Source organism: Schistocerca gregaria, chromosome 6, assembly GCF_023897955.1.
Source record: "Schistocerca gregaria isolate iqSchGreg1 chromosome 6, iqSchGreg1.2, whole genome shotgun sequence".
In the NCBI taxonomy this organism is placed as follows: Eukaryota; Metazoa; Arthropoda; class Insecta; order Orthoptera; family Acrididae; genus Schistocerca; species Schistocerca gregaria.
In genome coordinates, this window is record NC_064925.1 from 274,998,442 (window position 1) to 275,021,173 (window position 22,732).

The window sequence follows — 22,732 nt, forward strand, 5'->3', positions numbered from 1 at the left end:
AGATAGTACTGTTACGTATTTTTCTCCTTTCACAATAATTTCAAAACCAAAAATACGTGAGTCGCAAAGAACACTCATATTCTTATTTGACAAATACACAGCCTTTGCAGTAGTGATGTGGGGATTATAATCAACTCAGTACTTAAAATAAAGGCAATCGATGTTTCCATTATGTTTTAATTGTGCTCCATACAACCAAACAATGCTAACAGTAAATCCTGGTACACGTATAACCATTGCCTGAACACATTCACTACATTGTATCCTTCACTGTATGTTGATGTCACTTAAATGTTGCACAAATCTTGGAATGAAATAAAGCAACCTGCTACTCTTCAGAATCCATTGTATACTGTTAGCACTTACACCATCTCATCTGACCCTTGTCTTGAAGATTCTTATGTAGTACCTGCTGAGACAGTACAAGCATAATATTTGAGGAATTACTACTTGTATCCCTGCAAGGCCACCCCTGTCCACCTTTCTGCACATCCTACACTGTCCCGTGGTCCTGAAATTTGTGACACAGATGTATAATTATTAACCTTGTAGGTAGATCAGTCCCATACTCACGTTTCCATTGTCTCTGAAATACAAGTCTCAAACTTCCAGTACCACTCAATGACCTGCTTCCACACTTCAAAGCTCAAATGCATGACCATAAGATGCTAGTCTCTTGCAACTGACTGATCAATGATTCTACTGACATCTGTTGATGTAACAAACTTATGCTTCCCAGAAACTAACTTTGTAAGTACGAAAATGCTTTTGTATCAAAAGGAAAATTCACTTGAGAAAACTCCAAAATTATGAGACAGAATTGGTGGTCAACACGTACCTTCAGGAGGCAAAGTATCAGTACTGCTAATAAGTACAAATAAAAATACATGAGATTACCTTAGTTTTTGGAACTAATAGTTCCTTATGGGAAAAGCGAGAGGTAAATTGGGGGAGGCTAAACAGATGGGACCTGCCACTCAGACACCAAGATGAGAGGCAGCCACACCTTTTGAGGATGAGGGGAGGCAAAGATATCACAACAGGTGGATCCCTCTTGACCTGGGGTCTGAGAGTTCTGTTCGTCCCCAATTCATCTCTCTCTTCCCCCAGAGCAAGGCATTAGTAGTTCTGAAAATTAGGGTAGTATCACGTACTTTCACATATGCCTACTGGAAAATACATTCTCTCTGTCAGTTCAAAGTGTGTGCAGTTTTTGAAATACCATCTAAATAACAATAAATAACAAATTGAAGACTTGACTATGCCAAATTTGCTTAAGTAGGGATGTCTGTACAAGCCATTATGGAAGCAAACCAGAAAACAATCTCACTAATATTGAAAACCAACTGACAAAACTATAGCTCCATGGAACTAACACATAGTGTTGTCAAACATTTAATACATTACCAGAATCAATATCTCTCCAGGCAACACTTTTTTCTTCTTCTTCTTCTTCTTCTTCTTCATCTTCTTCTGACGCCAATTGAGGGAATAGTAAGTGCTATCAGCTAGCCTGACATAAGTTATCTGAAATGATAGCACAAAACGTTTGTAGGTTCATCAAAAAATATGAATATGTTTACTTCTTCTGACGTCTGACCTATTTTCATCCTAAATACAAGTAAGAATGAAGGCAAAAGTCAAACAATGGAAACTTCAGGTAGGAATATCAACAATGAAGGAAAAGACACATTGCTACTTACAGTAAAGAAGAAACATCAAAAGTTGCAGACTGGCACAATTACAACACACTTACGTAACACTTTCGGCCACAGCTTTCATCAGTAAAAGAGAGACACACATCATTCACACACAAGCAAGAACATCTCATGCATACACGACTACTAACCCCAGCATCTCAGGCTGGAACACAACTATCACATGGAATGGGAAGTGGGAAGGGACAGTATTGTATGGCGAGGAGAGAGACTAGCGCTGTCTGGAGTGTGCAGGGACTAGACTGCCAACAGGCACAGTGTCAGGAAGTTGTGGCGCACAAAAGTGGGAAGGGGAGAAAAGAGATGCGGGTAAAGACTGTTGGCAGAGATAGGCTGAGAGATAAGAATGGGGAGGAGATGATAGGACAGGAGTGGAAACTGCTGGGTGGAGGGTGCGGGGACAGTATGTTGAGGCTGGGATCATTACGAGAGTGAAGAATGTGTTTTAAGGATAACTCCCATTAGTGAAATTCAGAAAAGCTGGTGATGGAGGATAGGATCTAGATGGCTTGGGTGGTAAAGCAGCCCTTGAAATAAAATGTTTTATGTCCAGCTGCATGTTGTGCCACAGGTTGGTCTACACTATTCTTGGCCACAGTTTCAGGGTGGCTGTTCATCCTAGTGGACAGCTGGTTGGTAGTCATACCAATATAAAAAGCTGTGCAATGATTGCAGCAGAGCTGGCAAATAACATGACTGTTTTCACAAGTGGCCCAGCCCCCGATGGGATAGAATAAACATGTGACAGGATTGGAATAGAAAGAGCTGGGTGGTTGGATTGGGAAGGTTTTGTATCTGAGCCTTCCATATGGATATGATCCTTGCGATAAGGGGTTGGGATTGGGAGTGACACAGGAAACGAATAGGATGTTGTGGAGGTTGGTTGGGTGATAGAACACCATTTTAGGAGGGGGTGGGAAGTATCTCGGGGAGGATGTCCCTCATTTCAGGGCATGGTGATAGGTAATCAAAGCCCGAGCAAAGTATATGGTTCAGTTGTTCCAGTCCAGTGTGGTACTGGATGATGAAGGGGACAATCATTTGTGGCTGGTTCTGGGAGTGGTGGGAGAATTGGAGGTGTGAAAGGGGGGGACAAGGGGGGGGAGACACGGGAGATCTGTTTGTAGGCTAGGTCTGGGGTATAGTGCCTGTCCGTGAAGGCCTTCGTGAGACCCTCGGCATACAAGCAAGGGAGTTTTTGTCTCTGCAGAAACACCGTCTCTGAATGGCCAGGCTGTACGGGAGAAGTTTTTTGGTATGAAAGGGATGACAGCTGTCAAAATGCAGGTATTTCTGGCAGAAGGTCTCTACCAGTTATCTGACTACTCCACCTATAATCTCTGCCAGAATGATCTCATCCCAGAAGTCCAACATAAACTCCAATCCCTGCCCTTTCCACAACATCTCCCCTGAATCCTTATGCATCCTCATCGCTATGACCTCCTGCACACCCACCTTCTACAGGTTCCCCAAAATCCACAAACCCAATCATTCCTGATGCCCCATTGTGGCTGGTTATTGTGCCAACACTGAAAGAATTTCAGTTCTCATTGACCAAAACCTCCAATCAATTGCCCGTAATCTAGTCTTCCATGTCAAAGACATCAACTACTTCCTGTTTGCAACTTGATGTATCTTTTTTACGGTAAGTAGCAATCTGTCTTTTCCTACATTGTTAATTTCACCACTTAGGCTGTATATTTATGACAACCTCTTTTTAGTTGTAGAAATAGCTGTGGCTTAAAAAGCCATGTTCAAGTATTTACCAAGAGCAAGACTCCATACACATGAAAATGACCGTGAATTGACATAATGTGCTACTGTTCATGATGGTTTACAAAGTACATTTGAATTGTTTCATAGTATATTTGAACTACCACAAATAGTAGCACAGAGTGTGAATTTATTGTCATTTTCATGTGCTTGGGCCAAACACTGGGCTAACACTAAAAAGGACTTCTTAACTCAAAACTAATTGTTTAAATAATGAGAAGAGGTCCTTACAAATATACCGGCTAATTGAAAACATCTCACCTTCAGTCACATAATAAAACAAGTAAAGGTAACAAGAACAAGAATGTTGCTGAGCTTTCAGTCAAATCCTCCTACAGAGCAAAGAGACTACACATACTACACACCTGTGCAATTACATTGTCCCAGCCAATATTGTGCCATCCAAGTGACCTGTATCTGTGGTTAGCACGCTGTACTTGCATTTTGGAGGACAATGGTTCAAACCTGCATCTGGCCATCCAGTTTCAGGTTTTCCGTGACTTCCTTATATTGCTCCAAGGCAGCAAGCTCAGAGAATATAAATGTGGCAACAGTGAGCTCACTCTGTTGCACGCAGCTGGAGATGTGCATACTGTACATTGACATATAGAAGTGGGCTAGGAGGAGGAGATAAAACAGACAAAGAGATAGAAACTGCAGAGAGGATAAGTGAAGTGGCAGTCATAGGTGGCACAACAGGGATTAGTGGAGACAGGCCAGCTGGATTACTGGATCAAAGGATGTGTTCCAAGGACTATCCCCGTCAAAATAATTTAAAGAAGCTGGTGTTGATAAGAAGGATCCAGACGACATAAGTTGTGAAGCAAGCATTTAAATTGAGCATGATGTGTTCAGCAGTATATTCTGTAAACTCTGATCTTGGTCACATTAGTTGTAATCACATGCTGAATTCACAACTGTCTTGAACTTTCCGTTAAATATATAAAACAGAGGGAAACATTCCATGTGGGATATATACACAAAGATGATGTAACTTACCAAACGAAAGCATTGGTATGTTGATAGAGACACTAACACACACACACACACACACACACACACACATACACACACACACACACACACACACACACACACACACACACACCTATCTGCACATATACTGTATATTTGCATTAAATTTTGCTTGAAAAATGGATTAAAGTACATCACTGCATTCAAAACATTGACTGCGGCTTTTGGAAAATCTACTATGAGTAAGATGAGATAACAAGTGGTATAAATGTCTTAAAGAGGATCAAGAAGCATTTCAATTACTGACAACAATGTGGAAGAAGTAAACAAACTGGTTCTGGAAAGCTGCCAAACCACCAGCAGAGAGGATGCTGATGATGTCTGTATATCCTTTGGCTCTTGCCAAGAACTTTTTTTTTTGTATGTTCTGGGCATGAAACACGTAGCAGCAAAGTCTGTTCCAAAATAGTTCAATTTTGACCAAAAAGGATGTTTAAGCTTCTTTCACCATATTATAAGTTTCAGGAAGGCCTACAATAGGTGCAGCTTTCTTTATTTAAGTCAAACAAGGCATCACATAGACACTGTTCAGCAGTTGCTGAAAGAAGTAGTCAAAGATCCAAAACTCCTACCATAGTTTACAACAGGTAACGAAACATGGGTATATGGGTATTATGCTGAAACCAAGGCCCAATTATCTCAATGGAAACTGCCTGATAAGCCAAGATCCAAAACTTCTACCATAGTTTACAACAGATAATGAAATATGGGTATTATGCTGAAACCAAGGCCCAATTGTCCTAATGGAAACTGCCTGAAAAGCCAAGACTGTAAAGAATTTGACAAGTTCAACGGCATGTGCAGGTCTTTGTCATGGTTTTCTTCAATTACAATGGAATAGTACATCATGTGTTCTTACATTATAAGGAATACCACCTGGAAGTTGTGTGTCATTTGGATGAAACAGTCTGAAGAAACCGACCAGAATTGTGGCAAAATCACTCATGAAAATTGCATCACAATAATGTTTGTTCAAGATTTTTTTTGGCAAAAAACGAAAACCATTATGTTGCTCAGCCACCATATTCACTGGGCATGTCCCCCCCCTCCATCCCCCACAGCTTCTTTCTATACCCCAGGATGAAGAGAACCACTAATGTACAAAATTTTGCAACCAATGGTGAGATAAAATCAGAATTGCTAAACACAATAATGCAATAATGACGGATAAGTTCCAGACATACTTCCACGATTGGAAAAAGTCCTGGCACGAGCGTATTTCATCCGAGGGGGTTACTTTGAAGGGGTCAAAGTTGATGTTGATGAATGAATAAAGATTCTATAAGAAAAACAAAAATTCCCATTATTTTTTTATCACAGCTAATATGCTGCTTGCCCGTGGTTGAAAGACTCTTCACACAGAGAGCTGCAAGGGACAGGTGGTGATCTACCATGCCCAGTACATACATTTGCAGTGTGCAGAGGAGCAGTGCAGCAAGAGTAAATAGAGGTAAAGCTTACAGAACACTGAATTTATTTATTCACTACTGCTAGATAAGGGAGACACCCTCCCCTTCTTTTTCTAATTTTTTTGGGTCAGTGCTTTCACGTTATTTGACCATATGAGATTGGGGAAAAATCTAAACGTCATATAACTAGTCAGGCTTTTACTTGTGCATGCAGCAGCACTTAACATACAGATCTCTTTTCCATTTTGATATACTACATGAAGCCTTGATGAACCTTTGCACTCATTTTAGAATGCAGCAGAAATCTGCAAAGCAGAACACCACACAGTAAAATAACAAAGGACAAAGGGGTATATAGGCTCTTTAAAGAAAGGGCGCTGTCAGGCTACTGAAGCAGTGTGTTCGACTAACACTGCAGCACTAAGAACAAGTAAATATCACACCTAACTTGTTCCAATTTTCTCCACTACTGCTAGCACCTGAGACAAGGTTTCCTCTTGTGGACAAACAATACTGCACTTCAATTTTAATATTTATTGCTTTCTACTTCTGGTTTCAATTACTTTCTGTTCAAAATGTTATGAGCATTTTGTTGCCATTATGGGACCTCACCATGATCACTTCTGCAATAAACTAACATTAGGATTAAATTTTCTTTTCCTATAATGATATTTGTTACCTTTTATAACAGCTACATCTGTCTTGCTCAGATTTCCTCAAAACAATAAACACAACTGCTCATGCAGTATGCACTGAAGTTTTTTTTAACATGAAACTCACATAAGCATACCATAAATACAACACTGCCTCAGAAGCTGCTTCTGGAGGAGAGGGCACACTTGATTTAGTTAGGGGACTCTTAACAATTCTCCATCCAATGGTACAAGCAAAAAAATCTGCACTCAGGAAACTGCAGAAGGGGTATTGTTTAAACTTTCCACTTGATTCCAAACCAGAAAGTCACAGTTAGTCCAGGGGAAAATGCTACAGGATGCAAGATGTATATTCACCCCGTGAGAGGGCTATCAACCTTCAGTTGATCACTAAAAGTAACTCAGTATGGCCTTTGAACCAAAGTAACAGGTTTCAGTATTACTGTCAACATGAGCCACTTCTTGCTGGCAGCAACTAGTGCATCCAATAAGTGTCAGAAAGACTCTTCCACATCTTTGACAAGACCTCCTGGCAAGCATACCGACTCCACATAATTTCCTACTCGATCTACACACAACGTCCTTGATCATTACAAAGCTAACAGTGGACCTCCCAATAATGAGCACCACCTCCCTCTGTGGAAATCTAGATCTTCCAGGAAAATTAATGCTAGTACGAAAAAGATGGAGTGACTATTGCTGGCTCCTTCATAATTTTAAAAATGGGCACCACCTCATATTTGTTTTCAACATACTCCTAAAGTCCTGGGTAGCAGTCTGAGGATTATCACCCATAGGTAACACAGCTTCTAGGTATTCACAGACTATGGGCAATATTCCTCACATCCATTCATAACAAGCACGTTGTTAGGCATATATATCACACCTAATTGAATCTATTTAGGTACATTAAAAAATTAAGAGGATCCGAAGCTGTGATCTAACTCTGTAAACAACTGAGACAACAGTGACTAGGGCTTGTTCTGCTAATATGCTCTTTTGGGATCTTGCAACACACTCAGGAAATATGTAAACACTTAGAAAAATTAAAAGCTCCAGTACATAAGCAACTATTGTTTATGTCCATACTGAAGCACGTCCTAAAATGGCTAAACTAAATCCTCTATAAAAATTGGATGTATTGCTGCTGCTCAGTAGTGAATTACACAGAAACATTACTATTTCTAAGAGTCACAAATTCAAACTGGCAGCACTAGAATACAGTAAACACAAGAAATAACAACTCACATGAAGACAGTTCACTAAAGTCTTATGTGCTTACAAGCCACTGAAAATCCTCAACTATGTACATTTACAGTGCCTCTCCCCCTTTCATCATGGACTTAATTGTCATGACTGTTATTCTCATCACCTATTTAAACTGGTAATTGAAGAACAGCAGCCTAAAATAACACTTTTATTGCCAAATAGATCAAAACAATGTCTTTACAGTGTTTTGTAGCATAGAAACACAATTTCTTGTATCAAGAAGCATCAATTGAAGAAGTAAATCACATCTTGCACAATTTTAATTCTGGTTCAAGTAATGATTGCAGACTCATGGCTGATTCATCTGACCAAATGCTAGAAAGTATTAAGGTACTTCCGCTCACAAAATCAACAGTAGTATCTACTTTATAAATTCTCAGTCTCTTCTCCTTCTGCACTATTTTACTACAACAGTGACTAGTTTTCCGTTCTAGATGCAACTTCATTCAGCACGTTTCTCTTCTAATACAGCTCTAGAGTCTTCCTCTGACAGCTTCTGTTTTTTGAACATCTCTAGTAACAAATCAGTAGCAGTGGGTGGTAAATTTTGTGGACTTGACAATTCTTCCTGCAGAAAAGAAAAATTATTTTAAAATAAGTATATTAACAATGAAAGTGTAATTTTGTTTCACAACCTGTTCGGTCAGTGTTGAAACACTGAATTAGTATGAAATCTGGATCTTTTTAAGATACCAACCAATTAGATGACACCACACAGCTAAACAAGACATATGTTAAATATGGAACAAGTTAAGTCATATTAAAAGAAATATATGTTCCAAGTTAAATAAGGAATTGAGTCCTAACCCCAAACATACACATTTTCAGTAATCTTACTGTAATGTTATCTGAAGGTAAGTCATTATCTTAACACAAAATAAGCTGACAAATATTCAGAGCTGTAAACAATTAGGTGAAAAGAAATACAATGTTACTCATAACATTTAAACTGTCAGGATGACAAATTTTTAGGGAAGACTAGAGGGTTTTTGTAGGTCTTAATACTTTCAAATGTCGATAACATACATCCCCGGCATCTGAGCAAGTGACAGTTTGAAGTGGCAAGCAGTGAAACATATTTATATCTGATATACTGCTGTATCTGTCAGTATATCTGAAAATGAACCAAAAGGAATGTGACAAAATGAGGGCAACCAACACAGTAAAATATTAACCAGCTGTGTTCAAAAGAAAATTGTGTGTGTGAGGGTGGAAGGAAGGAACAAAAGGGGAAAATGACTTAAATTTATGTCTGCAAGTGTGTGAAATTTGAGTTCAAGAATTCAAGTACTATAAAAGTGAAGTGATGAAAGAAGTGCATCAACAAATAATAAGTGCTATTCACATGTTTTCTAGTCTGAATAATTTATTCAAGTCATGACTGATATTACAGAAGAATAAGATCCAGCCACACGACACTATTACTGCTGGTAATTTCATATACTTATGAAACTTAGGTGGATCAGCAACAGCTGAAGAGGCAATCTGTGCCTTCAAGAGGAAGGCACTTCAAAAGATCTACGGAGCTGTCTAAATATCCTGGAAGGTAAATGGGAACGAAGAACGAAAGAAGAGCTGTACCAATGGTTTGAAAGTCACACATTGGCAGAATATTAGGACACAAGAGACAACAGTAGTTTGGCCACATCCTTTGAGCTGATGGATTCCTCCTGTACTGAGTCCCCCACTCTCAACCTGCTGGAAAACAAAAACATACAAGGGGAAGTCCAAGGGCGTGAGGGAAGGACAACATATTAACTATCCTTAAACAAGTGGAGCCAACAGTGATGGGAGATGAAGCTACGGACTGGCAACAATGGACTACTATCTGCAGTAGATATCTCCTCTGTTGTAATTGACTGATTTCCTTTTTTATTATGCTTTTTGCAGTGTCTTATTTTATATATTTTTTAAGTAAGGCGTTTTTCATCCTTTTGTAGAGTGGTTATTTCTTTGTTTTTCTGCTATAGGCCTTAAAAACCTGTTACTGTAACAAAGGATGACAAAGTGTGTGCAATTCAAATAGATGTTTGTTACTGTAAGTCCATCCAAGTACATTTATTAACACTCTGGCAGTGCAAAAGGCACCAGAATAATATAATCACCCCAAACATCACAATGAAACAAGAGAGATATATCAGCAACTCATCTTTAAGTAATGTATCACTAAGAGAGACTGCTTTAATATCTGCTCAACAATCTAATTTTCTTTATATACCCGCATTGATTAAATGCTTGTTTCAGCTTCTGCAAACTACTGTAACAACTACCATAACAACAGAATACACAACAAAACTACATTTTTTTTTATTTAGTTTTCCACAGTAATCAAACTGATGGCTTTTGCACATCAAACAATACTGTGACAATAATTATACTCACAAAAGATATGTTCCATATTGTAGTGCTTCATACATCTATTACATGTATTTAACAAAAAAAAGCAATTTTTGACAAAATAATTTAACTGGATACATAAAAAATCTACTCGTCAAGCAATGGCAGAACACGCACACAAAAGAAGGTTGTAATTAGGTAAGTTTTCAGAGCCAATGGCTCCTTCTTCAGGCAGAAGGGTTGAAGAGGAACAAACCGAGCTTGGCCAATCTCCTTAACATCCCACAACATCCGCCACTGCCTCCCAGACCCAGAATAGCCCATAACCACATAAACCAGTCACAACAGTACAGTGTTCTTAACCTCTCATATAAAGCACTCTACTCTTCTGAATTATCTGTATTATCTAAGGGTCTCACTCTCAACCCTAAACCTGCATATTATCGTGCTGCTTTGGTGAAGGACCTACTTTCCTTCACATGAAATCAACTGGAAATATCACTTTGATACCCAACCACAAAACATTTCCAACAACAAACCTGCCTTGAACAGTTCAGACCATAATCCCAACTTGATCCACCACCACTACCTCAAAATCATCCCTTATAAGCCTTCAAAGAATTCCTCACATCCAGCATTTCTTCATAACTCTTCCCGTGGTCCCTACAAAATTATCCTAACCTGTCCTATACGCCCTAAAAACTGATGACTTCATCATTAACCTACCAACAGACCTCAATCCATAGAACTTCTCACCCCATACAAACCACAAACCCCTACCTTTTACCTTCTTCCTAAGATCCAGAAACCCATTCATCCTGGCCATCCTACAGTTGCTGGCTTCAAAGCATCCACTGAACATACATCTGCTTTAGTTGATCAGCACCTGCAACTCATAGTACAAAGACTCCCTTCCATGTCAAAGATAGCAACCATTTCCTAGATCATCAGAAATCTGTGACCTTTCCACTCCCACCACACACCTTGCTTGATGCCACCTCCCTATATACCAATATCCCCACGTACATGGTCTGTGTACTGCTAAACATTTTCTCAGTCAGTGCCATCTGATTCCAAACCTATGACATCATTTCTACCCACCTTCTGTCGTCTGTAGTGTTTTTATAAACATTGCCGGTAAATATAATTGGTATAAGAACGTAGGCTTCCGCGGCCGGTGTCATAGTGATTAAAATTCTTCTGGGTAATATGCCGCGTCATTTCTAAAAAACTAACAACAATAATAAATTAAAACCGACGTTTCGGCCGAATTGCAACGGCCTTCCTCAGGGCACGACTGGTTTTGCATGGGGTAGGTGCTACTATTTATTACAGACTATCGATGTCTGACGTCACGGTTGTAGAATTTTAATTGGCCCTCTAAAATGATTGGCTAGTCATGACGTAAGGGAAGATGGAAGGAAAGGGGCTATTCGTGGATATCCATGTCGTCAACGATTGGTAGCTGACCGCCAATCAGCGTTCCGCTTCTGGTCGGCAAGTTTTCCTCCTGTTGTGCGCGGAAGTGGACTGACAGTTGCTCTACAGCTGTTTATGTAGATACGTCCGTGTCCCGTATTATGTTGCGAAACATCTGGCACCTAAGTTACGCCGTCTTGTGGGGCAAACAGACTCCTACGTGAAAGACTCTTCCCACTTCATACAACTGATTAGTGAACAGCGAATAAAGCCATCAGACATTATGGTCAGTTTTGACGTCAAGTCTCTCTTCACTAACGTCCCTATTGAGGAGACTATGCGCATTCTACAGGATCGGATCCCACCAGATATCTGCAATCTGGTGCGCTTATGCCTGTCATCAACATACTTCACCTGGCAGGGAAAATATTACGAACAGTTAGATGGTGTGGCAATGGGTTCCCCGCTCTCCCCTGTAGCTGCGGACATCTTCATGGAAGCTTTTGAGCAAACGGCCCTAGCTTCTGCTCCGTTACGTCCCAGTTGTTGGCTACGATATGTGGACGACACATTCGTTATCTGGCCTCACGGTGAAGCGGAATTGGGAAACTTCCTCCAGCACTTAAATAGCCAGCACAAAAATATAAAGTTCACACATGAGACTGAAAACAATGGTACCTTGCCATTTTTGGATGTGGAAGTATATAGAGCTGCGGAAGGTAAACTGGGACACAAAGTGGACCGGAAACCAACTCACACTAATCGGTACCTGCACGCTGAGAGCCACCACCACCCAGCTCAAAAGTATTCTGTTCTGCATACGTTAACTGCCCGAGCCTACGATAAGCGATCAAAATAATATCAAAGAAGAATTAAAGGAGCTACAAAACACGTTTCGTGCCAACGGCTATGATGACAACATCATAAGAAAGGTAGCTAAAACTAAAGGGAGCAGAACACGAGAAGAAGGCAAAGAAGAGAAGCTTCCAATGGTACACTTACCATATGTAAAAGGCGTCAGTGAACGGCTAGGCAACATCTTCCGCCGACGAGGTTTCAGACCGATTTTTCGAAGCAGTCACAGGATCCACGAAATGATAGGTTCCACCAAGGATGCAGTCAACCATCTGAACACTGCAGGTGTTTACGAACTACGGTGTGAATGCGGAGCTGCCTACATAGGAGAAACAGGAAGACCTATCAGCTTACGAGTAGCAGAACACGAACGCTACGTACGACTACAACAACACAATAAATCGGCGATAGCGGAACACCACCGTGACTGTGGACAACCTATCAGGTTCCAGGAAGCACGAGTACTGGCGAAAGAATCGTGGATGCGAAGTCACAGGATCCACGAAATGATAGGTTCCACCAAGGATGCAGTCAACCATCTGAACACTGCAGGTGTTTACGAACTACGGTGTGAATGCGGAGCTGCCTACATAGGAGAAACAGGAAGACCTATCAGCTTACGAGTAGCAGAACACGAACGCTACGTACGACTACAACAACACAATAAATCGGCGATAGCGGAACACCACCGTGACTGTGGACAACCTATCAGGTTCCAGGAAGCACGAGTACTGGCGAAAGAATCGTGGATGCGAGAACGCAAAATTCGGGAGGCGATCGAAATTATTAAGCAGCCTGACAACATCAACAGAGAAGACGGCTACAAACTCCCAGCGTCCTGGCTGCCGGCCATCCCAGTCCAACGGGCCGCGAGCGGCCGCGGGGCAGAAGCTACACGGGACACGGACGTATCTTCATAAACAGCTGTAGAGCAACTGTCAGTCCACTTCCGCGCACAACAGGAGGAAAACTTGCCGACCAGAAGCGGAACGCTGATTGGCGGTCAGCTACCAATCGTTGACGACATGGATATCCACGAATAGCCCCTTTCCTTCCATCTTCCCTTACGTCATGACTAGCCAATCATTTTAGAGGGCCAATTAAAATTCTACAACCGTGACGTCAGACATCGATAGTCTGTAATAAATAGTAGCACCTACCCCATGCAAAACCAGTCGTGCCCTGAGGAAGGCCGTTGCAATTCGGCCGAAACGTCGGTTTTAATTTATTATTGTTGTTAGTTTTTTAGAAATGACGCGGCATATTACCCAGAAGAATTTTAATCACTATAAAATATAATTGGTGTTCGCTGACAACTACAAAATTAATGGAGATGTATGAAGCCAATGAGGTGCTTTACAACGTGAGGCATGCTGAATACAAAAATAGATTACGAAGATTGGAGACCTGACTTAACCTAATCTAACCTAACCTAACCCTCTCCTGTAGCAAGGAATCTGAGTGTTACAGTGAGCCTGCCTTCTGCAGATGTAGCAGTTCTTAAGTGAATATTGTGCTTTGTGATATGAGGAAGCACTTCATTGAGCACATACAGAAATGTATTCTCATCCATTCTTAAGTAATTGATGTACGACTTGACGTCCTCCATTATAAGCTTACGTAACAAGTTTTGTACAATGCTTTTATCATGTCGTCGTAAAACCCACAGCTTCACCCAGGTATGTTTCGTTTTTTCCCCCCGCTTCTCTTCCACATGTGCACACAGTGCAATTGTGGTACATGCAACTGCTGCAGTTAATAACAAGTTGCTATTGAACTTCAACGAAAAATATTATGACAGTGTAGTACACCTTCTAGCGCTATGTCAAAGATCTTTGTCAAATATATTTGATGGAATATTTGCTCACATCTTTGATCACATCTTTGACAAAGAAATTTGATAGTGTAATACCAGCCTTACCAACAACTACTTCACCTTTGAGGGGCAGACTTACAAACAGATCAGAGGAACCAGGATGACTCCTTCCTATGTGAACCTTTTCATGGGTCACTTGGAGGGGGCTTTCCTGGGATCCATACATCTTCAGCCCCTGGTTTCGTTTAGGTACATTGATGACATCTTTATCATATAGACTCATGGTGAAACTGACCTGTTAAAATTCCTGGAATCTCTGAATACCTTCTCCCAATTTCCTCACTGAAGGCCAGTTAGACACTTCCGTCCACTACCAACAAACAGCAGTACTTACATTTTGACAGTTGCTATCCTTTCCATGTCAAACTTACCCTTCCAGACAGCCTTGGCATTTGAGGCAAACATACTTGTTCAGATGCAGACTCTTTCAGCAATACACCACCATTCTCACCTCAGCCTTCACTGCACTCCACGAACAAGATTCAAAAGCAGATTTCCTGGGCCATCATCACATCCAATCCTGGTACTGCTGATCACTCCAAAAGACAACTTTGGAGCACACCACTGATGACTCAGTATTATCCTGGTCTGAAATGTATTAATCAGCTACTTCAACAGGGCCATGGCTTCCTAAAATCATGCCCTGAAATGAGATCCATTCTGTCTGAAATCTTGTTCAACACACCTATCTCCACAGTATTCTTGTCAGATCCTACGCTCCTTCTGCACCCATCTCCTTACCCTAAGGCAGCTACCCGTGTACCAGTACCAGCTGCAAGACTTGCCTTATGCACTATCCTATCAGCATCTATAGCAGCCCTGTAGATGGCAAAACATATACCATCAAAGGGACAGCCACTTTGAAACGACGTGTGTGTGTGTGTGTGTGTGTGTGTGTGTGTGTGTGTGTGTGTGTGTGTGTGATGGGAACCCATCAGCACCCTTACACTTATAAAAACAAACGAATGTGGAGATGAACTAAAAGTGTTGTACACGCATGCACTCGAAATGACCACACAGTCACTCTGTATTACATGCACTCTCACACAAACTAAAACCAATTACGAGGGAAGAGAGCTAATCAAGAAATTAAAACACAGAGAAATTAAAACACAGAGAAAATAAAACACAGAAAAATTAAAAGAAAAGCACAGGGAAATGTGACTGGCTCAACACTTACAAAAATCTAGGGTGAGCTGGCCACCCTTTGACACATTAAGAACTTCTACTTAAAATCTTGTTAAAAGCATTGGACAATTCGCAAAAACTTTACAACCCTAACCACATTCATTTGATCATTACATAAAATAGATGGCAGATCCGCCGCAGTCTGCTGGTCAGCAAATAAAATGCAGTCCAATAAAATGTGGTGCACCGTGATCTGCATGCCATAAGCACCACACACTGGAGGGTCCTCTCGCCGGAATGAGAATCCATGTCATACAGCTATGGCCTATGCGAAGACAAGTAAGAAGGACCTCGTCCCACCAATGTGACTGGATGGAAGTACTCCATGGCTGAGTTACGGGCTTTATGACATGGAGCTTCTGCCAACCACTTGTCTTCCCATCAACACAACTTTGTACCCCAACAACGAGGTGATAGCATGCAGAGGGATAGCACACTGAATTACCAGAGGATCACTACATGCCTCCTTGGCTGCTCGATCTGCCCTTTCATTCCCTGCAATTACAATGTGCCCAGGTACCCAGAAGAAAGACACCTCCTTCTCCAGTCATTGTAGTTGTAGGAGGGCATCCTGGATATTCTTGGTTACTGTGTCTGCTGGGTAGGCTGGCCGTAGTGGCCGTGCGGTTCTAGGTGCTACAGTCTGGAGCTGAGCGACCGCTCCGGTCGCAGGTTCGAATTCTGCCTCGGGCATGGAGGTGTGTGATGTCCTTAGGTTAGTTAGGCTTAATTAGTTCTAGGTGACTGATGACCTCAGAAGTTCTAGGCGACTGATGACCTCAGAAGTTAAGTCACATAGTGCTCAGAGCCATTTGAACCATATGCTGGGTAGGCTCCAAACGTTGGAGAGAATAAAAGACACTGCTCAGTGAATTTTAACAGACGAGAAATCTAACACTGGGAGAACGTCTCATCTGTTCCAGTGCTCACAACATCGTATATAATTCTATGTCGAAGGCGATAAATTCTGGACGCAGTCTGGTCATAAGGACATGAGCCACAAAAACGACAGAGTAATCAACAGAGTCTACCTGCTTAGACACATCCATAAAAACAGCTACATGGTCATGGTATCACAGAATATCTTTTTAAAAACAGAAGCAGGAATGCTATCTCTCCTGCACCACTTCAAATCCAGAATCACTCTGGGCCTTTCCAGTAACCAGGGCAGCAGCTGCTTAAAATCTTGGATTTGGGGTCGTATTGGCTCCACACTGAGTGACTAAAACACACACTGCACACGGATCCCACATGGCATTGTGGTTCATGGATGGCTGGAAAAAAGGTGTTCCAAAGGTGGACCAGCAACAGTATGGTGTGCAGGTGAAGTTGGAGCTGCAAGGAACTTACATGTGTGATGCACCATGAGGTGGTTCCACCACCTCAGCACTGATAATAGGTATGGGACTGGTCCACTAAGCACCCGTGGCCAGCCAAATCCCCTCTGTTGGACAGCGTCGATGTTATGCAAGTATGAGGGCCTCGCTGACCCACACACGGAGCAACCATAGTCCAGCCGCAACACACAAAAGCCCAATAAAACTGAAGGAAACACGCCCTGTCCGACCTGTGGCTAAGGTACTTGATACTTGATGATGTTCAGTGTCTTCAGGGTACTGGCTTTCAGCTCCCACAGGTGCGGTAACCATGACCATTGGGAGCAAAAAATGAGGCCCAAGCACTGTATACGAGTCCTTACTGTAGATGTGATACTGTTGAATGACTATGGCAAAGAGGGTAACACTTAAAACACTGCCCTGAGGAACACCATTCTCCTGCTCAAATCAATCTGACAGTATGTCACCAACTTGGGTTCTAAAAAACTACTGAGACAGGAAAGACTATATAAAGATGGGGAGGTGGCCACAAAAGCACCATTGATGCAATTGTGCAAGGATGGAGTGTCTCCAAGTTGTATCGTATGCCTTACTTATATCGAAGAATATGCCGATATAATGATACTTACAGAGGAAAGCCTGCTGAATAGCTGCCTCTAGGAGAGTCAGATTGTCAACAGTGGACTGACATCTTCAGAATCCACACTGAGAGTGGCTAAGGAGTTGCCTGGCTCTAAAAACCACACCAGACGATGGTTACCCATTCGCTCCAGGGTCTTTCCTACACAGCTCATTAAGGCGATACTCTGATAACTACTGGGACATGCGCAGTCCTTTCCTGGTTTGAGGAGAAGGATCAGAGTTGCCTCCATCCACGAGTTGGGGAAGTTGCCTGTCTGCCATATTATATTAAAACATTTGAGGAGGATTTCCTTTGATGCCGCTGGCAAGTGTCAAAGCACGATGTACCAGATTTGGTCATGACCGAGTGCAGTGTAACGAATCTCAGTCAATGGTGATTCGAGCTCCCTCATGGAGAAAGCAGAGTTATAGGCCTCAGAACTGTTGGACCTGAAGTCCAACTTTTCCCTCGATACAGTCACACGATAGCGATGAAACACCAGATCCTGGCTTGCATTGGCAGTACAAATTGTTCATCCAGCATCTGAACAATGTCTCTGGGTGATGTTTGGAGGCACCCCTGTTCCAGCAGTGCTGCTATCGGTAAACAGCTGTGTTTACCAGAAATCCTCCAGATGGCTTCCCATACTTTTATAGAAGAAGTGGAATGATTGACGGAGTCCAGGAACGCTTGCCATGACCTTTTCTTATTCTCGGACCTGAGAACTGGGGGATGGAGAAGTCAGCAGCATGAATGATCATTTGTGAGATGTGGTCCACCCATCCTTGGACGCTGTTGCAGCGTTCGAACACAGCCAGCTGGCTGAAACGCGTCCATTTAGCCCTTCTGACCATCCATTTTGGGGGCTTAACTTCAGGTGGTGAGCCATTTAGAAGGTGAAGGTGGATTGGGAAGTAGTCACTGGGATGAAGGTCGTCAATGACCTCCCACTGAACAGAAATGGTGAGGGCGGGAGAACAGAAAGAGAGGTTGTTGGCTAAGAATGACCCAATAGCAGTAGAGAAACGTGTGAGAGTATCCATGTTGAGGACGCACAGCTTGTGAGACATCATGTGGCCCTCCAAAACTCAATCCTGAGGGCAAATATTGGTTGAGCCCCACATGACATGATGGGCATTGAAGCCTCCCAGGAGGAGGAATGCTTGTGGGAGTTGTGCGATAAGACCTGTGAGAAACTCAGAGTCTAGTACATCTTGCGGAGGTAAATACATTGAGCAAACAGTGATCTTTCAACATACATGAATTTGAACTGCAACTGCTTGCAGGTCAGTAGCCAAGGACAGAACTGAGGAGTGGTGTGTTTTAGTGACAAACACTGTGACACCTCCCTTGGCCCTTTCCCCCCGATACGTCATCCTTGTGCTGTAGCATACATCCCTGTAGCAAAGGGACATCTGTATCTTTAAAATGTGTTTCTTGTAAACAAAACCACAAGGGATGTGCCTGTGGTAAGAGTTTCAGTTCTTGCACGAGTTCTGAACCCATTCGTGATCCACTGTAGTATGATAATTATGTCATCGGTGCGGTTTTAATTTAACCCTATCTTTGCACCATCAAACAGCAAAGAATGACATCTAACAGCGCTCAAGACAGCTTTTGACCCAAATGTCGTGAGCCTGTCCCTGCACCCTGTCCCTTCGAGGATGAGGGGAAAAGGGAGTGTTGAGAGGCACTCTGCTTTTCTTATACCTTCTGTATGCTCCCTGCCACCGTTGGACAAGCAGCTGCCAGCAGCAAGTCGTATACTCTTAGCTCACTTATTTGTTACATAGTTTAATTATTAATTTCTTTGCGTGTTTTTGGGTACTTGCATTGTTTAATTCATAAATTTTGGGCATGTTATAGTATTTAAGAGTTGTAGCATCGCATTTTAGTACCTGAATAGTGTAAAATAGCGTAGTCTCCTTCTGCTGCCGAGCAGTGTGTCAGCAGTGCGCAAGCAGCAGCATTACTGCATTTACTAGGCAATCTTGTATTTTAATAACCATTTAAATTTTGTGTCGAATTGTTTGTGCACTCTGTAGATTAGTTTAGACGTTCTTTGCACAACAGTATTTAGCATGGATAGGGACTGTGACTGCTGTGTTCGATGCGGGCTGAGTTGGCATCCCTTCGCTCCCAGCTTCAGGCAGTGTTGGCTTCGGTCACACAGCTTGAGGATGTTGAAAATGGGCATCGCTGTGGGGGTCCGGATGGGGGTTTGTCAGGGACGACCAGCTCGTCCCACGCATCCCCCGATCGGACTACGGCTGTGGCTGCCCAGGATACTGCCCACATTGAGGCTGACCCCTCACCCATAGAGTGAGAGGTCGTCTAGAAGTGTGGCAGGGGGCGAAAGACATTCCGGAGGGCTGAACGGAGGGCCTCTCCAGTTTGTCTGACGAACTGGTTTCAGGCTCTGTCTCCAGCTGATACTGATGTTCGGCCAGAGATGGCTGCTTGTCCTGTTCCAGAGGTTACCCCTCAGTCTGCAAGATCCGGGTGGTCGCAGAGGGTCGACTTACTGGTAGTTGGGAGCTCCAAGGTCAGGCACGTAATGGGGCCCCTTAGGGATATGGCAGCAAGAGGGGAAGAAAATCAATGTGCACTCTGTGTGCATACCGGGGGAGTCATTCCAGATATGGCAAGCGTGCTTCAGGATGCCATGAAGGGTACAGGGTGCACCCATCTGCAGGTGGTCACTCATGTCGGCACCAATGATGTGTGTTGCTATGGATCGGAGGAAATCCTCTGTGGCTTCCGGCGGCTATCTGATTTGGTGAAGACTGCCCGTCTCTCTAATGGGATGAAAGCAGAGCTCACCATCTGCAGCAGCGTCAACAGGACTGATCGCGGACCTTTGGTACAGAGCCGAGTGGAGGGTCTGAATCAGAGGCTGAGACGGTGCTGCGACCGTGTGGGCTGCAGATTCCTTTACTTGCGCTATAGGGTGGTGGGGTTTCAGGTACGGCTGGATAGGTCAGGAGTCCACTACACACAGCAGATGGCTACATGGGTAGCAGGTGTTGTGTGGTGTGGACTTGGGTTTTTTTTAGGTTAGATGGCCTCGGGCAAGTACAGAAAGGGCAACAGCCTCAAAGGGTGCAGGGCAAAGTCAGAACATGCGTGGACCAAGCAGCAATCAGTATTGTAATTGTAAACTGTTGAAGCTGCATTGGTAAAGTACCGGAACTTCAAGCGCTGATAGAAAGCACCGAAGCTGAAATCGTTATAGGTACGGAAAGCTGGCTGAAGCCAGATAAATTCAGCTGAAATTTTTACAAAGGCACAGGCAGTGTTTAGAAAGGATAGATTTCATGCAACCGGTGGTTGTGTGTTTGTCGCTGTTAGTAGCAGTTTATCCTGTAGTGAAGTAGAATTAGATAGTTCCTGTGAATTATTATGGGTGGAGGTTACATTCAACAACCGAGCTAGATTAATAATTGGCTCCTTTTACTGACCTGCCTACTCAGCAGCATTAGTGGCAAAACAACTGAGAGAAAATATGGCATACATTTCACATAAATTGTCTCAGCATGTCATAGTCTTAGGTGGAGATTTCAATTTACCAGATATAGACTGGGACACTCAGATGTTTAGGATGGGTGGTAGGGACAGAGCATCGAGTGACATTATACGGAGTGCACTATCCGAAAATTACCTCGAGCGATTAAACAGAGAACTGACTCATGGCGATAACATCTTGGACCTACTCATAACAAACAGACCCGAACTTTTCGACTCTGTAAGCACAGAACAGAGAATCAGTGATCGTAAGGCCATTGCAGCATCCCAGAATATGGAAGTAAATAGGAATATAAAAAAAGGAGGAAGGTTTATCTGTTTAGCAAGAGTAATAGAAGGCAGATTTCAGACTACCTAACAGGTCAGAATGAAAATTTCTGTTCCGACACTGACAATGTTGAGTGTTTATGGAAAAAATTTAAGGCAATTGTAAAATGCATTTTAGACAGGTACGTGCAGAGTAAAACTGTGAGGGACGGGAAAAACCCACCGTGGTTCAACAACAGAGTTAGGAAACTACTGTGAAAGCAAAGAGAGCTTCACTGCAAGTTTAAATGCAGCCAAAACCTCTCAGACAAACAGAAGCTAAACGATGTCAAAGTTAGCGTAAGGAGGGCTATGCGTGAAGCATTCAGTGAATTCGAAAGTAAAATTCTATGTACCAACTTGACAGAAAATCCTAGGAAGTTCTGGTCTTACGTTAATTCAGTAAGTGGCTCGAACCAGCATATCCACACACTCTGGGATGATGATGGCATTGAAACAGAGGATGACACGCATAAAGCTGAAATACTAAACACCTTTCTCCAAAGCTGTTTCACAGAGGAAGACCGCACTGCAGTTTCTTCTCTAAATCCTCGCACAAACGAAAAAATGACTGACATCAAAATAAGTGTCCAAGGAATAGAAAAGCAACTGAAATCACTCCACAGAGGAAAGTCCACTGGACCTGACAGGATACCAAATCGATTCTACACAGAGTATGCAAAAGAATTGGCCCCCCTTCCCCCCCTTCTAACAGCCGTGTACCGCAAGTCTCTAGAGGAATGGAAGGTTCCAGATGATTGGAAAAGAGCACAGGTAGTCCCAGTATTCAAGAAGGGTCGTCGAGCAGATGCGCAAAAGTATAGACCTATATCTCTGACATCGATCCGTTGTAGAATTTTAGAACATGTTTTATGCTTCTGTATCATGTCATTTCTGGAAACCCAGAATCTACTCTGTAGGAATCAACATGGATTCCGGAAACAGCGACTGTGTGAGACCCAACTCGCTTTATTTGTTCAAGAGACCCAGAAAATATTAGATACAGGCTCCCAGGTAGATGACATTTTCCTTTACTTCCAGAAGGCATTCAATACAGTTCTGCACTGTCGCCTGATAAAGTAAGAGCCTACAGAATATCAGACCAGCTGTGTGGCTGGATTGAAGAGTTTTTAGCAAACAGAACACAGCATGTTGTTATCAATGGAGAGACGTCTACAGATGTTAAAGTAACCTCTGGCATGCCACAGGGGAGTGTTATGAGACCATTGCTTTTTCACAATATATATAAATGACCTAGTAGATAGTGTCAGAAGTTCCATGTGGCTTTTCACGGATGATGCTGTAGTATACATAGAAGTTGCAGCATTAGAAAATTGCAGAGAAATGCAGGAAGATCTGCAGCGGATAGGCACTTGGTGCAGGGAGTGGCAACTGACCCTTAACATAGAC

The 22,732-nt window shown here is 42.5% G+C and overlaps 1 protein-coding gene across 1 annotated transcript in view; it reads right to left on the reverse strand.

The window, feature by feature from the left end:
- Nucleotides 1–7,991: 7,991 nt before the first annotated feature.
- Nucleotides 7,992–22,732, reverse strand: part of LOC126278207 (39S ribosomal protein L43, mitochondrial) — a 28,936-nt gene continuing 14,195 nt past the window's right edge. Inside the window, exon 4 of the mRNA XM_049978138.1 lies at nt 7,992–8,425. Coding sequence (XP_049834095.1) covers nt 8,300–8,425 — 126 coding nt within the window. The 3' untranslated portion in view covers nt 7,992–8,299. The remainder of the gene's footprint in view (nt 8,426–22,732) is intronic.